We start from the raw sequence: 13,517 nt of genomic DNA, 5'->3' as shown, positions 1-13,517 counted from the left end.
CTCCGTGGCAGCGCCCCAAGATTTCGGCAACGTCATAGCTCGAATAGGACTGGCAACAAAGGCGACTGTCGTTTTATAGGCGAGGGCCAAATCTTGCATGTCCCCTTGCGCTCACCCTCGCCGCCTCCCCAACCTTACCCAGCTGTAGAACGAGTCCGGTGACCAAGTACGACGCGCAACGCTTGCTGCCTTGTACGAAGACTACGGAGCTGCGTGTGCATTGCGACCTCGAGCCCACGGCTTGGGGCCTCTGCCGATCTTCTCTCGCGTCCGACCTCGAAACCTCCAACCTCCCTCCCGACCGGCCCCCTGCCCCTGCCTCTGCCTCTGCCTCTGCCATGGAAGGCTCACAAGCCCGGGATACTAGACAACGTACGGGCACGACCTTCTCCGTCCCCGACGACAGCCGGCCTGCATCACCCCAATCCGAAGGCGGCAGCTCCTCTTCCTCTTCCTCCCGCCGCCGCCCGACCATGGCGCGCAACCCGCCCTTCCTGCCCACGCCGCTCGAGGCGGCCGCGCTCCTGCTGTACCCGATAATCCTGACCTTCGGCACGCTCTTCTCGCTGCTCTCACCGCAGGTCCGCAACGCGCCCTACTTCCCCGCCATGCAGGCGCACAGCCAGGACCCGGGCCTGTCGCCGTCGTACTTTGCGCGCAAGTCCAACGTGTTTAACGTCTACTTTGTCAAGCGCGGCTGGGCCTGGATCTCGCTCGCCTTCTTCGTCTTCCTCTTCACGCACCCGGCCGTCCGGACCGGCCAGCAAAAGACCCGCGCCCTGGTGCGCTGGGGCCTGGTGACCACATGGTGGGTGCTCGTCACGCAGTGGTGCTTCGGCCCCGCGCTGATCGACCGGTCGTTCCTCTTCACGGGCGGCAGGTGCGAGCTCGCCGAGGCGAAGCTCGAGGCCGGCGCGGGCGTCACCGGCAGGGACATCTTCACCGCTGTGGCGTGCAAGACGGCCGGCGGGAAGTGGCGCGGCGGCCACGACATCAGCGGCCACGTCTTCCTGCTGGTCCTGGGGAGCTACTTCCTGCTGCAGGAGGTCGGCTGGGTGTATCTGAACCACTGGAGGCGAGGGGCCGCCGGCGGTGTCGTCGAGCTGAGGGACGAGAGGAGCATCATCATGCACGACGGGGCCGTTAAGAGCGCCACCGTCGAGGGCGAGCGCGACCACTCGGAGGGGGGAGACACGGCCCGTCCGCGTGGTGCCTGGGATGCGCTCGCGCTGGGAGGGAAACTCGCGGGCGGTGTGTTTGTGCTGAGCTTGTGGATGATCCTCATGACGGCCATCTTCTTCCACACGTGGATCGAGAAGGTATGCTCGTCTTTCTGTACCTCCTTGCGCCGCTCATGCTAACCCATTTCTCACAGCTTACCGGTCTTCTGGTCGCCTCTGCGGGTCTGTACGCCATCTACATCCTACCAAGACTCGCGCCGCCCCTGAGAGCAATAGTTGGCCTGCCTGGAATATAGACAGGCTGGAATGTGGTTAATGTTATGGATAGAGAATACTTGAGAACAGAATACGCACGCAGGAGATACCCAAGTGCCCATAATATCAGACAAAACTGCTCAATTAATGCTGCCCTCTTCCGTCCCTGTCATTCTCTCGTCCTGTTCAAGCTCATGGCCGTCCAGAGCGCACAGAGTCCCTGCCCCCGATTACGTCATACTCCGAAATCCACTGAACTTCAACTTCGCCATCATGCTCAAGCGCGCGCTCAAGTCGCGTGCGGCGGCCACAAGTAGCCTGGACTGCTTCTAGAACAACTTCATTCCAGGCTCATAGACGGATGCTACGTGCCAGGATGTCAGCAATAAAGGTTCCCGCCAATCTACCGGAGCTGGTGAGGGCCAAATTCAACACTGCCAGGGCCAACGGCGATGTCAACTTCTACCCAACACAGGTCGCTGTCCTGAAGCTAGGATCAGTCCCGGTATGTCTCAGACGCCCCGGTCACACCACCACAATCCCCAGAAGGATTCTCTGACCTGCTAACGCCCCTCAGTTCCAACTCCGCTTCTCCCCGTCTCTGGCCAACAAGCCCAAGGGCCCTCCGCCGGCCAGCGACGGCCCAGACAAGAAGGCGAAGCCCTTCAACCCGTTCGAGGAGCCCCCGCCCACGGCCCTCATCTCGGAGCTCACGCCGGGCCACCGCCTCGTGCTCAACAAGTTCGCCGTCGTGCCGGAGCACTTCATCCTCGTCACCCGCGCCTTCAAGCAGCAGACCCACCTCCTGGGGGCGGACGACCTGGCCGCGGCGCACGGGTGCGTACGGGCTTACCATGATCACGACGGCGGGGGCGGGGGGCTCTTCGTCTTCTTCAACTCGGGCGAGCACAGCGGCGCCAGCCAGCCGCACAGGCACCTGCAGCTCCTCCCCGTCGACAAGATGCGCGAGGGTCTGCCGGAAGCCACAGAGGACGCCGGAGAGGCGGGCTGGACGGTGCTGGCTGACCAGCTCGCTGGGGATGGTGAAGAAAGTAACGGACGTGCGGGGCTGCCGCTCGCCACGTTCGCTGAGCGGATAGCTGGCGACGTCGACCCCGAGGCTCTGCGGTCGGCGTACCTCAGGCTGTACCGCAGGGCGTGTGCCGCGGCGGGGCTGGACGAGAGGGAGCTGGGGGACCTCGCGGCTGACGACACGCCGGCGAGGATAAGCTACAACCTCGGGATGACGCGGACTTCCTTGGTGGTTTGCCCTCGCGTGGCTGAAGGGGATGTAGTCCGGTCTAGGGACGCGAGGGAAGTCGGGCGGTTGGCGTTGAATGGCACGGTGTTGGCGGGTACTGCGCTGGTCAAGAGCGAGGCCGAGTGGGATGCTCTACGGGCCGACCCGGACCAATTGCGGAATATCTTGGGCAAGATTGGGTGTTCCACACGATGAGTCTACCTTGGTAGAGGATAGAATGATGGTTTTTGACGGCTTGTGCCATTTTTATCAGAGTAGAGGGAGTCTCCGAGGGTCTATATATAGTATTACCTCCCATACGCCTTTTGTCCTCCTCCCCTGCTGTGCCGGAACTGACGGGCCATCTATCCCTTGCGGGATCCAGAGCAGTGTGTCTCCTTTCTCTAGTCCTAGTCGACGTCGGCTCAATCCTCCTCGTCCTCAGAAGAAGAAGAAGAAGAGGCCTCACCCAGAACCTCCCTCATCTCGGTCTCCGAGAGAGGCTCGTACTCGCCCTCGTCCCACTCGGCTCCATCCTCCTCGCCCTCGTCCTCATCGTCAGATGAGCCACCTCCCATCACCTCCCTCATCTCGTTCTCGGAGAGAGGATCGTACTCTTCCCAGGCGAGGTCGGCGTCGGCCCCCGCGCCGGCCGAGCCGTTGCCATTGGACGTTCCGGCCTGGCTGGTGGAAGTCTGGGAAGAAGTAGATGCCTGCCTCTGCCCAGCCCTGTTGGGAACCTTGAACGACCTGGCAAGACGGACCTTGGCCTTGCCAGCCTGGGCGGCGCCTCCCTGGTTGCGAATCTGCTCCCAGCGCTCCTTCAGCTTGTGGACCCCGGCTGTGGTCGCGGCTCCATTCTTGCGGAGGTAGTCGCGGACCGAGGGCCAAATTCCCTTGAGGCTGTTCTCGTCGTCGAGAGGGCCGGTCGCGAAGAGTGCGACCGCTCGTCGGAGAAGCTCGTCCTGTACCATAGGACTTCGTATTAGCTCCTTGCTTATATGTTGAATGGGAGTGTGAACGGGAGTGGTAGAGATAGGTGGTACTTATAGTAGTGAATAGTTTGAGGGCAAAATTGGGAAAACTTACGTCGTCGGCGGTGAAAGTCGCCTCGCGTGGGGGGTTGTTGTTGACGAGTAAATAGTGCCAGTTGCGGAGGCCGCCCTCGGTCAGAGTGAAGCCGTACCGGCGGATGATCTCTGCGTACGTCATCTGCGGCTGCCGGCTCCTCGCCCAGAGGAGCAGCTCGCCTTGCTCCTCGCGGGACAGACCCTGGACGCTCTGGATCTCGCCGGCAGCAGCACGCTCGGCGATCGTACGGGGAGCCATCTTGATTGTATTGTCTTGGCTGCTCTCGGAGTTGAGGTCTTTGACTAGGGAGGCTGAGGTCTGCTATTGTCAGTCGAACTTGGTCTGAATGTATGTTTGGAATTGGTGACGGTATGTTGTTACTCGAGCCAGGGTCAACGTTTGGGTGGGGGGTAGCAGAGTGAGGCATAAAGCGGAAGGCAGAGTGTTTGGATTCAGACAGCAGTCCCTCAGAAATCGGTCGCCACTGTATGCCCAAGTCAATGTGTAGAGTTTGTGTGATGGAAGAAGCGAAGGGCCATTTGGTGTGTGACAGTGAAGGAGTAGGATACCAGCCGTCAAGAAATGGGAGTCAGTCCATCGTACCTGTGGATTGTCAAGAGACGTCACCGTAGTGTCTAGTGAAGCTCTTGAATCTTGCTGGAGCCCCCAGGTCGAGTGTCTATGCCTTGTAGGAAGAATCCAGGGGAGGATTGCCTGGGGAGGTGTGCCTTTTTATAATTGCAGGTCCAGGTCTAATCCTCCCAGGCATGCACGTTCCATCTTCACCTCGTGACTGACGATTGTGCATCCCAGCTTCACTGGCATCCCAGTGACTCCGGGTGGATCCGTCTGATCCATCACGCATGGCTGGCCATTGGAGATGCGATGGAGACTCATGACTGGTCATTCTTCACCGAATCTTTATTTGCTGGACGGGAATTCTTCAGCACGCGAAGACTACACCAACAATGTTGACATCTCTAAGGAATTTATCGTCTTGAGACAGTAGATTGAGACTTACCGAACGCGTTTGAAAGGCTCCCTCTGGAGCCAACGACCGCCAGGATGTTTCTTCGGAGGATGCTTCTGGCCAGAAGGCTCTTCGCCAGCACGTCTCTTTGGAGCAGGCTGGTTGCCAGCGGGTGCTCCGCTAGCAGGTCTGGCTGCCTTTCCGGGGCCATTCCGGGGCTGTTGGAAGCTGTTGGGGGATTTGGGAGGCGCCAAGTATTGGTTCAACCCTGTGGTTGACAGGAGAATGGTAGGGCAGATGCCGTGAGACGTTCCGGATGTCTTTCAACCCTGTGGTTGACGAGAGACAGGCAGAGAGGATGTGGTGAGGGGCACGGGAGGTCTGCTTCAACCCTGTGGTTGACGAGAGAGAGGCAGAGAGGATGGTGTGATGCGTCCTGGAGGTGTGTCCAACCCTGTGGTTGATAGGACAGGGGAGAGGAGAAACCAACAAGGGCGTAGACGCCTCGGAGGGGTGGTTCAAACTTGTGGTTGAGGAGGATGGCAGATTGGATGTAGTGGAGGGTTTAAGTACTCTAGAGGAAGTAAGAGATGTCTTGAAAGATTGATCAGGTGACCGGTGGAGCCAGCAAGGTCCCTTTGGCCTGGTATTGTCACTGACGATCGACCAATCCCGGGCAGAGTTGGTCAAAGTCCGCGATCTGGAGTCCACACCGTTCAGACTCGTGATAGACGGACCAATTGGAGCCCTTGGTCATGCAAACCGCGATGAAGAGTTTGTAGCAATTCATAAGGAGGACACAAGGCATTCAATCTACTGGTTCAGCTCATGGCAATACACAGAGGAGCATGTATTGGACAAGGAATGAGAAGACAGACAGCTGCTCTCGCTTAGTACCAAGAGTCCTGTGCCAGAAAAGTGCACACCAGGAACCTGTGAGAAGCCTGGTGATGTGCCAAAGATGTACCCAATTAATTGACAAAGACGAAATTGATCATGCCATGGTCTCTTTTACATGTTCACCCTTTCCTTGCTGTACCATTTGGTACAGATTCCCAGGTGCCCAATGAGCTCCGAAGATATCAACTTGGGAGCATCAGATAACCATTACGAGGGTTTCTTCCTTGCTTCAGCTCCGTACTGCTTTACACCATTCTATTGTGCAATTTGATTAAGCCGTTTCTGGTACTCTCGCTGGCTTCAAGGGCTCTCCGTGGATTTTACTTCATCTACCCATGGTAGTGCCAAGAACACAAGCGCAGAAGCTACTTTGCGAGAGCAACTGGTATTCCTCTATCGTTTATGGGTAACGTCTGCGTAGATTCATATTTACGGATGGGCACTGTCACATCGGAGCCTCGCAAAAACTCTCATGATAGTATGAAAGTGAACGGAGATTCGGCCGGAAAGGTATCATCGCCTCCGAGGACGCTGCATTCTACTTCTCAACCAAAAGACTCGGGTTCTTATGTCAAGCATCAGAATCTGTCTAATGCTCAGACTGTCACATCACAGAATATACAGTATCAAGAAGCTGACGCAGAATGCCAATGCTGAAGGACCTATGAGACCATGATTGTATGCTTGTAGAGAATAACTGGAATATGACCAGCGCTAGATTTACCTGCCAAATGAGGGATGATGACAGAAGGCAGGCACATGTATTCCGGTCAGTATACTGCTAACAAGTATGAGTGGAGCTTAACTTGAGAGCACTGCCTCAGAAGTACAATGGAATGGAAGATGATGAGAGGGACTTGAAGAACGGAGCAGGCCATCCGATATTGGATAGGAGAACAGAGAGTGTCCCATTTGTGATGACGTAGCATCTTGGTAGCTGGTGGCTGACATAACCTAGAATACCTGGTCGCATGAATATTCATTGTGATAATGAGGGAAGGTAAATTAGCTATTGTCCACCCGCCAAGCTCGTATTGTATAGATGTGGGAAACGACTGGACGAAGAGGGCCACGGAAGCCGGCCTGCTGTCAAGCGCAATAGTCGGACGAAGGAGAGGGTCTCAAACATCTACGATGATTCCTAAATCTGCGCTGACATTGTGGGATCATCTATTCAGACACAATGTGGGCGTATGCGTTGTACGGGTGAACCACTCCGGGCGCTGAGCCGTGGTAGCCAACTTTGAGTGGAGCCTTCTGAAGTCGGCAGCTGTTTCAGTACTCCAACTTTTCTGGGATTCCACAGATTTGATGACTCTCTCAGGGATTGGCAATTTGTTGAAGCTTAAGCTACATCGCACATGCACTGGTTGTAGTACTTTTGCTGGTGCGATGCAATATTCAAACTTGCCGCCGTTGCTGTCCCAAGTCTACAGGTAGGCATCAAGGAGGTACGGGTCCATACCCATGGTCATCGGGTTGGCATTCTGCAGTTGTACCTCAACATAGGTGTCTAAGGAGGGTCTTAAGGAATGAATGCTTCAAATTTTCCAGAACTTCATGGCCCCACTGACGAGGCCCTCGGGTACAGGTACCGTTACCATATCGGCATCGCGGAAGCGTTCAGGTGGTTCGCCTCCCGGTAAAACGGCCGCCAGCTGGAAAGAAGATGCTCTGCCGAGACATTGAGGTTTGAGGCTGTTTTTGCAGCTGTCTCACAGCATAAATCGTCTGAGAGCTCGCCAGGACCTGCTAATCATCTCCATCGTTCGTCAAGGAAGGCCGCTATGACTTTGTACAGGACACTTGAACAGCTCTCTAAGGGCACCCTGCGACAGCTCTGTGTTCGTGACACCTCAGAGGCTCAGCTCGGGTTGCGGGGCATCGTCTCAGAAGTGACGTTGATTATCGGCCTAAACCAAATTGTGTGCGGTGTTGCGTCTGGTTGTTTGATCCGCACGAAACCAAAATAGGGGGTCACGAGGGTAGGGCAAGGTATGCAAGTGCGGCCACACACTCACAAATTTAGCCCTATCCAGTCCTACCAAACGGGCGAGAGCGCTGAACGTGATGATCGCAGGGAGTGGCTCTCACCAATACGTCAGTCAATTTGTCGTGGATAAATGCAGGCCCAGCCAATTTCTTGCGTATCCTCCATCACCATTGCGACAGTCTATGAAGATGGTGCATCACAAGAAGCGACCCAGCCTTGTGCAATATTGACAGCTCCTCCTCAACTGGGTTTTTGTCTAGTAATTATATTCTTTTCTATAGGGAATTAATGATTTTACGGTGCCTGCGATCGATATGCAGCGCTGGAGCAGAGTATGCTGCAAAATAATGGTCCAAAATGTGTGCCGTGGTTCACAGGTCAGGCCAAAGCCCAAGCAGAATAGTCTATCCGGCCGAAGATCTCGGAGAGATCATGCGTCAGAGTCTTCCTCCTCCTCCTCCTCCTCCTCCTCCTCTACCTCCTCGTAGTCGGGCGTCTCATTCTCGTCCTCCTCCATCTCTCCAAAATCGGCGCCCTCCTCGTACTCGACGTCGTATTTCTCGTACTCGGCGTGGTCCCACTCGAACTTGTTCGGCGCCTTCAAGTTTCTGCCGGCGCCACCGTTGCGGGTATCGCGCTTTCCAGCAGGCTCCTCCTCCGCATCATCGTCGAAAGAAGCCTCCTCCTGGCCCTGGACCTTGAAGTTCTTGTACGCCTTGTGGTCCCACTTGGCCTTGCTCGGCTTCAGATCCTTACGGATTCCAGCCGTGCTCTCGGTAACCTCTTTGTACTTCTTCTTGAGCGTCCAGGGTCCGGCTTTGGTCTCGCCTCCGTGCTTCTTGATGTACTCCTGCGCACTAACCCACAGCCGCCTGATCTTGGTGTTGTCGACGTCGTCAAGATGGCCCCCGGCTATGTGCTCGACCGCCTCAAGGAGGAGCTCGATCTGGCTACACATCAGTTCGAGATCTTTGCATACGGAAGGAGATATTTGTGTAGTTTTATGGCGGATGGAAACGAAGGAAAGCGGAATACGAGGAGGTAGCTTACGTCTCGCTCTGTGAACTGGGGCTTGCGTGGGGGCCGGCCCTTCATTAGTATGCGGTATCGCCCTCGAAGAGTGCTCTCTTTGACCTTGAACTTGAATTTGCGAGGCATGTCCTTCCACTTCATTCCCTTGTCACGCGCCCAAACGAGAAGCTCATCCTGCTCTGGACGGGTAAGACCAGCGACATCTGTGATCAGGCCCCTATCCAAGCGCTCTGAGATGCTCATCGTAGGAGCATTGCTTGGCAGTGCAGTACGGGTGTTGTTGTTGCTGGCAGGCTCACTGTCAGGAGATCCCTCGCCGGCTGGTCCCTCTCCACCAGCTCCTCCGCCACGCTCTTGGCCAGAAGCTCCTCCGCCAGCATGCTTCTTCGGAGGAGGCTTCTGGCCAGAAGGCTCTTCGCCAGCCCGTCTCTTTGGAGCCGGCTGGCTTCCAGCGGGTGCTGCGCTAGCAGTTCTATTCTGAGAAGGCTGTCCGCCAGAAGGCTGCTGGATGTTTGCTGGAGCGTTGGAAGCCGCATTATCTGTGGCTGGGTTGCGCGGCTGTAGGTTGCTTGCCGCTTGGGCGACCTGTGCTGGGTTCCAGGCAGCTCCAGCTCCTCGCCAGCTGCCTTGGCTTCCCATTGGCATGGGAGGTATTGGTTGTTGGACCCCTTGTTGGCCCGGCTGCGGGAAGTTTGGGACACCAGGGCCATTGTTCATCCCTTGTAGTGAAGGAGGCTGGAAGAAGGGGCCAAAAGATCGAGGATCTGACGCAAAGGGCACAGGAGGGAAGCCGACGGCTGCTCTTCCGTTAGCATCATAATTCGCGTGATTTTTAGAGGCAGGGCTCGGTCCTTTACGTACTTCCGTAGTGCGGCGGCGGATTACCATGGAGCATCGTCGGTGGGAAGTTCGGCGGCTGGCCATTTCCTTCAGTATTATCAGTCTCTTGTGTCCGGCCAACAATTCAGATCTTCCCAGGCTGACTAAATGCCCGCTTACCTGTGACTCCAGTGGTATAGGGATAGGATCCCGGCCCCATACCTCGTCCCGACCCCATACCGCGTCCCTGGCCTATGCCTCGTCCTGGGACCATGCCTCGTCCCCGATCCACACCTCGCCCCTGGACCATGCCTCGTCCCTGGACCACACCTCGACCCTGGAACATACCTCGTCCTTGGCCCATGCCTCGTCCCTGGGGGATGTCGGAGTTAGACAAAACATAACAAGATATGCAGGGAATGGTTGATATCTGTGGCGCGTAGGCGCCGTTACAGACATCCGCCTATGGGAGAGAGAACCAGGTAAAGTAGAAGACTTGGCTATAAGTATGGATCAAAATCAATTGAGTCTTACCTGATTGTCAATCCCCTGACCGGCTCTATTGACAGGAGGACTTCTATTCAGGTATTGCAACCACTCTTCGACTCGGCGGTCTCTGCGCTCAGGGGTGACTCTGCCAAGGTTAGGTCGCTGTGATCCCTGCCGTGGGGGACCATCCTGTGCTCCTTACTGTCGAGGACCATTCTGTCCTTCTTGCTGTTGGCGACCATTCTGGCCTCCTTGCTGTGGGGGACCATCGTTTCCTTGGTTTCTCTGGTTGTCCATGGCTGCTGCTCGTGTTGCTCTGAGGGAGATTGTATATATAAATCGTACCGGAGGTCGAGAAGAGGTCGCTATATATGCGGCACTCTTGAACTCGCGGCACGCAAGGGAGGGGGGGGGGGGGAAGGTGGATTCGTGGTGGGGGATCAGATGGAGGTCAACAGTGAGTCCGGCGAAGTTTTGTGCGGTTGCCAAGTGGCGAGCAGTCGCGGGGCTTCAGCTTGCAGTGGCAGCCTATGGGCAAAATTAACATTCACTAGCAGAAACTGTGCAGCGAAAGGTACGTATCCATCTTGCAAGTGCATTGATAAGGGGGGACAACTCCAGTGACTGGAGGTTCTGGGTGGCAGGCCAGCAAGGGCCCTCAGATCAGTAACAGTAAGTCCTTGTCGTCCATCTCCAGGCCTACTGTCAAGTTTCAGATCACTGACGACAGTATACATGTGCTGGAGGCCTTCATGGAGGCCTTCATGCGGAGGGTACTCCGACCAGCACTATGTTTCCCTGTTATGTGTTCTCCCCGGGCTTAGAGTGGCGCACTAAATATCCATCCATCCACATGCAAATCAACAAAGTGCTCCAGGGAACCAAGAGTAGAAGCTGTCTCTCCAAGTGCTCAGCGTCGTTTGATAGGTAACGGGTATGATACCGTCCCTCTACTCCAGACGATCTTTTCTATCATCGCTTGTTCCGACCCATCATTCTTTTCTCGGACGGTGGACCATCCCCAGAGACTCCAAACAACCTCTCTTCCCAAGTGTCGTCCAACGGTTCGTCAAAAGCCCGCCTCGCATGTGCTCAAGTGGTCAACATTGCTCTTAGGAGCAATGGAGGGATACTTACAAGGCCGTTGAATGTTCCCATTTCTTCCTCACATCGAAATAATTGTTGGCTAATTCGTATACACAGTGTTCTCCTTCAACTTGACTTCCCTCCTCTGCTATTCTTGAGCACCATGGAAGGTCCACTTCTGATTCTGGCTTGATCCACAATACTGATGTTCAGCTTATCCTCCATATATGGTAAAAGCATCTGAAAGACTCTAACTGCCAAGTTCTGTATCCGCGAGTGTCAAGATGTTGTTGCAGGAAGGCCTTTCAAGGGGCGAATGCAATTAGGAGGGATTGCGAAGCTCGGTAATAAATCAACTGGCTATGAAATTGCTCGCAGGCTACAATTACCACAGGAAGAGGCTAACAAACTAAATCAGAAACTTTTTCGAAAATGAGTCTTCCTTGTTGGAGTTGTTATCTCTGCAGAGATCCTGCTTAATGGCTGAATGGGAGTATTTATGGATAGAAATGTCAAATCAATGGTTGGAACAAGTACTATCATCACAACCTATTGCTCTTTTTGGATCACCTGCAAAGATGATGACGAGCTCTGGGACAGTCTACTGCCTGCAGTTCTACCGAGATATACAGGATACGGCCCTATATCAAGGAGAAGCTTTTTGTGCGTCTGAGTCTCGCCCAGGCTTCTCCAACACGGTCTTACATTATCATCATTCTTACTATCGATTCAGGTGCCATTCTCTAGCCAAGAAAAATATGGAAACGACACATGTGTTAGTATTCAATCTCGCGGCCATGCCAACTGCGCGTTGAGATAACTATATCACCTCCATCTTCCTCTCAACTGCGTAATATCCCCGGAACCCCATTATCCTACTTGAAAACCGTGCCAACTTGTGTCTTGGCATAGAGATCAACATCCATCAAAACACACCTTTAAAACGGAAGGCTGCCGCGGACTTGAAGCGCGGCTGTAACATTCCTAGCCAGGAAGCCGCCCTCGTACCGCAGTACATCCAGCTCACACCAAGGATTATGTGCCGAGCGGCGCGGGAAGTCGACCCGGCCCTTCCCGGTCCAGACCTCGGTGAGGTGCATATCCATGAACACGGGGACGAGCTCCAGGATCGGGGCCGCCATACCCGGGTGTGGCTGCTGGATACTTCGGAGGTTGAGGGACCACTTCTTCGGCGCAGGCGGGTTGTTGACGAGTGCCTCGGGGATGGACTCTCAATCGACGACGGTCCGGCCGGCCGGCCTCTGGACGTTGGCCGTGACGAGCCGGCCGCCGGTCCGGGGCTCGATCTCGGCCTTGCCGAAGACCTTGGGGAAGCCGTACTGCTCGCGGCCCGCGAAGATGGCGGACTCGTTGTCGAGGATCAGGATGACGTTGTAGTTGAACTTCTCACCCTTGTATGTCACCTCGACGTTGTGGATGTATTCCTTGTAGGACCCCACGAGGGTCATGCCGTACTCGATGAAGAAGGACGTCATCAGCGGCTCGTCTTCGAGCTCACCATGTCTGGCACGAGATGCCGGACCTGCGATGCGGCGACCCGGTACGAGACGCTCAGGATTCTGTTGATGATGAATGTATATGGATCTTTATGCAGGTGCGAAGATTGGCACGCCCTCCGCGCTGACAGATAGACTTCCAAGAGGCATGGTTGGAATGGATCGTGACGGTTTCAACGTGATGCAGTTCACTGATTCTTTCATGGGCTGATATGCTGACAAGCCTTGAGCCGGGTGCAATTGACTGTTACATACTTACACTCTCTGTACCTAGGCAGTGAGTTGTAAACAGCAACGGTTTTTGTCTTATATCCGAACCAAATCCACGGTACGGTAAGTAAACAAGGGCCGATCCGGTGAAGTGGGTAGCCGTGAACTTTATATTCGTACGGATAGGGCGGAGGAGGGGTTCACAGTCCGTTGGAGCCATTACACATCGCCCTGCTCCGACCAGGTTAATCCGCGTTCCGATTGATACACCTGGGAAAAAGCTGTATCTAGAGGACAGGGTTTATGGACCATGTCCTCTCAGATGCTCTGGCTGGCATTCGCCTGAGTTTCTATGAGGCTGGAGTTTCATAGGCTTCGTAGTCTTCTCAGCTCATGCGTACAGCACAGAAGGCACGCCGAGACTGTGGCACCTCAAGAGTCAAAGAAGCCTAAGTTGCTTTGTAAGCAGAATGGTTGTTGGCAACCTGTTCCCTGAGGCCTTGAGAACCTCTCGTTGGGGCATTGTTTTGTTTATTTACTCTAGAGCCACTTGCAACGTGTGGTCTGCTGCGGGAAGCCGCCGTGTTTATCTGTGGTCATGATCAATGAGCCGGCATCAAAAGTGACTTGTTATATAACCGGGAACACCTGATTGTCTAGGATTAGCTCCTGCTCCATATGCAGTGACCGCGCCATGATACCGACTCGGAGTTCGAGCCGAGCCCAGACAGAGCGGTGCCACGAGCTCAAGTTC

The 13,517-nt window shown here is 55.2% G+C and overlaps 4 protein-coding genes across 4 annotated transcripts; 1 reads left to right on the top strand and 3 right to left on the bottom strand.

Annotated features, from left to right (window-relative positions):
• Positions 1 to 338: 338 nt before the first annotated feature.
• Positions 339 to 2,892, top strand: INS49_006355 (uncharacterized protein; the record flags this gene model as incomplete). The annotated part of the gene is made up of 4 exons (XM_043167127.1): positions 339 to 1,319; positions 1,376 to 1,407; positions 1,812 to 1,941; positions 2,014 to 2,892. The coding sequence occupies 4 exons, from the start codon at positions 339 to 341 to the stop codon at positions 2,890 to 2,892; spliced, it is 2,022 nt and encodes a 673-aa protein (XP_043028271.1).
• A 209-nt stretch (positions 2,893 to 3,101) lies between these two features.
• INS49_006354 (uncharacterized protein) lies at positions 3,102 to 4,928 on the bottom strand (the record flags this gene model as incomplete). Its single annotated transcript, XM_043167126.1, has 3 exons — positions 3,102 to 3,641; positions 3,766 to 4,049; positions 4,769 to 4,928. The coding sequence occupies 3 exons, from the start codon at positions 4,926 to 4,928 to the stop codon at positions 3,102 to 3,104; spliced, it is 984 nt and encodes a 327-aa protein (XP_043028270.1).
• Positions 4,929 to 8,040: 3,112 nt separating this feature from the next.
• On the bottom strand, positions 8,041 to 10,192 carry INS49_006353 (uncharacterized protein; the record flags this gene model as incomplete). Its single annotated transcript, XM_043167125.1, has 6 exons — positions 8,041 to 8,556; positions 8,661 to 9,439; positions 9,504 to 9,558; positions 9,642 to 9,713; positions 9,810 to 9,834; positions 10,068 to 10,192. The coding sequence occupies 6 exons, from the start codon at positions 10,190 to 10,192 to the stop codon at positions 8,041 to 8,043; spliced, it is 1,572 nt and encodes a 523-aa protein (XP_043028269.1).
• A 1,782-nt stretch (positions 10,193 to 11,974) lies between these two features.
• INS49_006352 (uncharacterized protein) lies at positions 11,975 to 12,532 on the bottom strand (the record flags this gene model as incomplete). The annotated part of the gene is made up of 2 exons (XM_043167124.1): positions 11,975 to 12,253; positions 12,305 to 12,532. 2 exons carry the CDS (start codon positions 12,530 to 12,532, stop codon positions 11,975 to 11,977), a joined length of 507 nt encoding a protein of 168 aa, XP_043028268.1.
• Positions 12,533 to 13,517: the final 985 nt, after the last annotated feature.

The sequence above is a fragment of the Diaporthe citri genome, assembly GCF_014595645.1.
Source record: "Diaporthe citri strain NFHF-8-4 chromosome Unknown scaffold_2, whole genome shotgun sequence".
NCBI lineage: Eukaryota > Fungi > Ascomycota > Sordariomycetes > Diaporthales > Diaporthaceae > Diaporthe > Diaporthe citri.
Note: the sequence above shows the minus strand (reverse complement) of the source record. Positions and strands in the feature narration are given on the sequence as shown.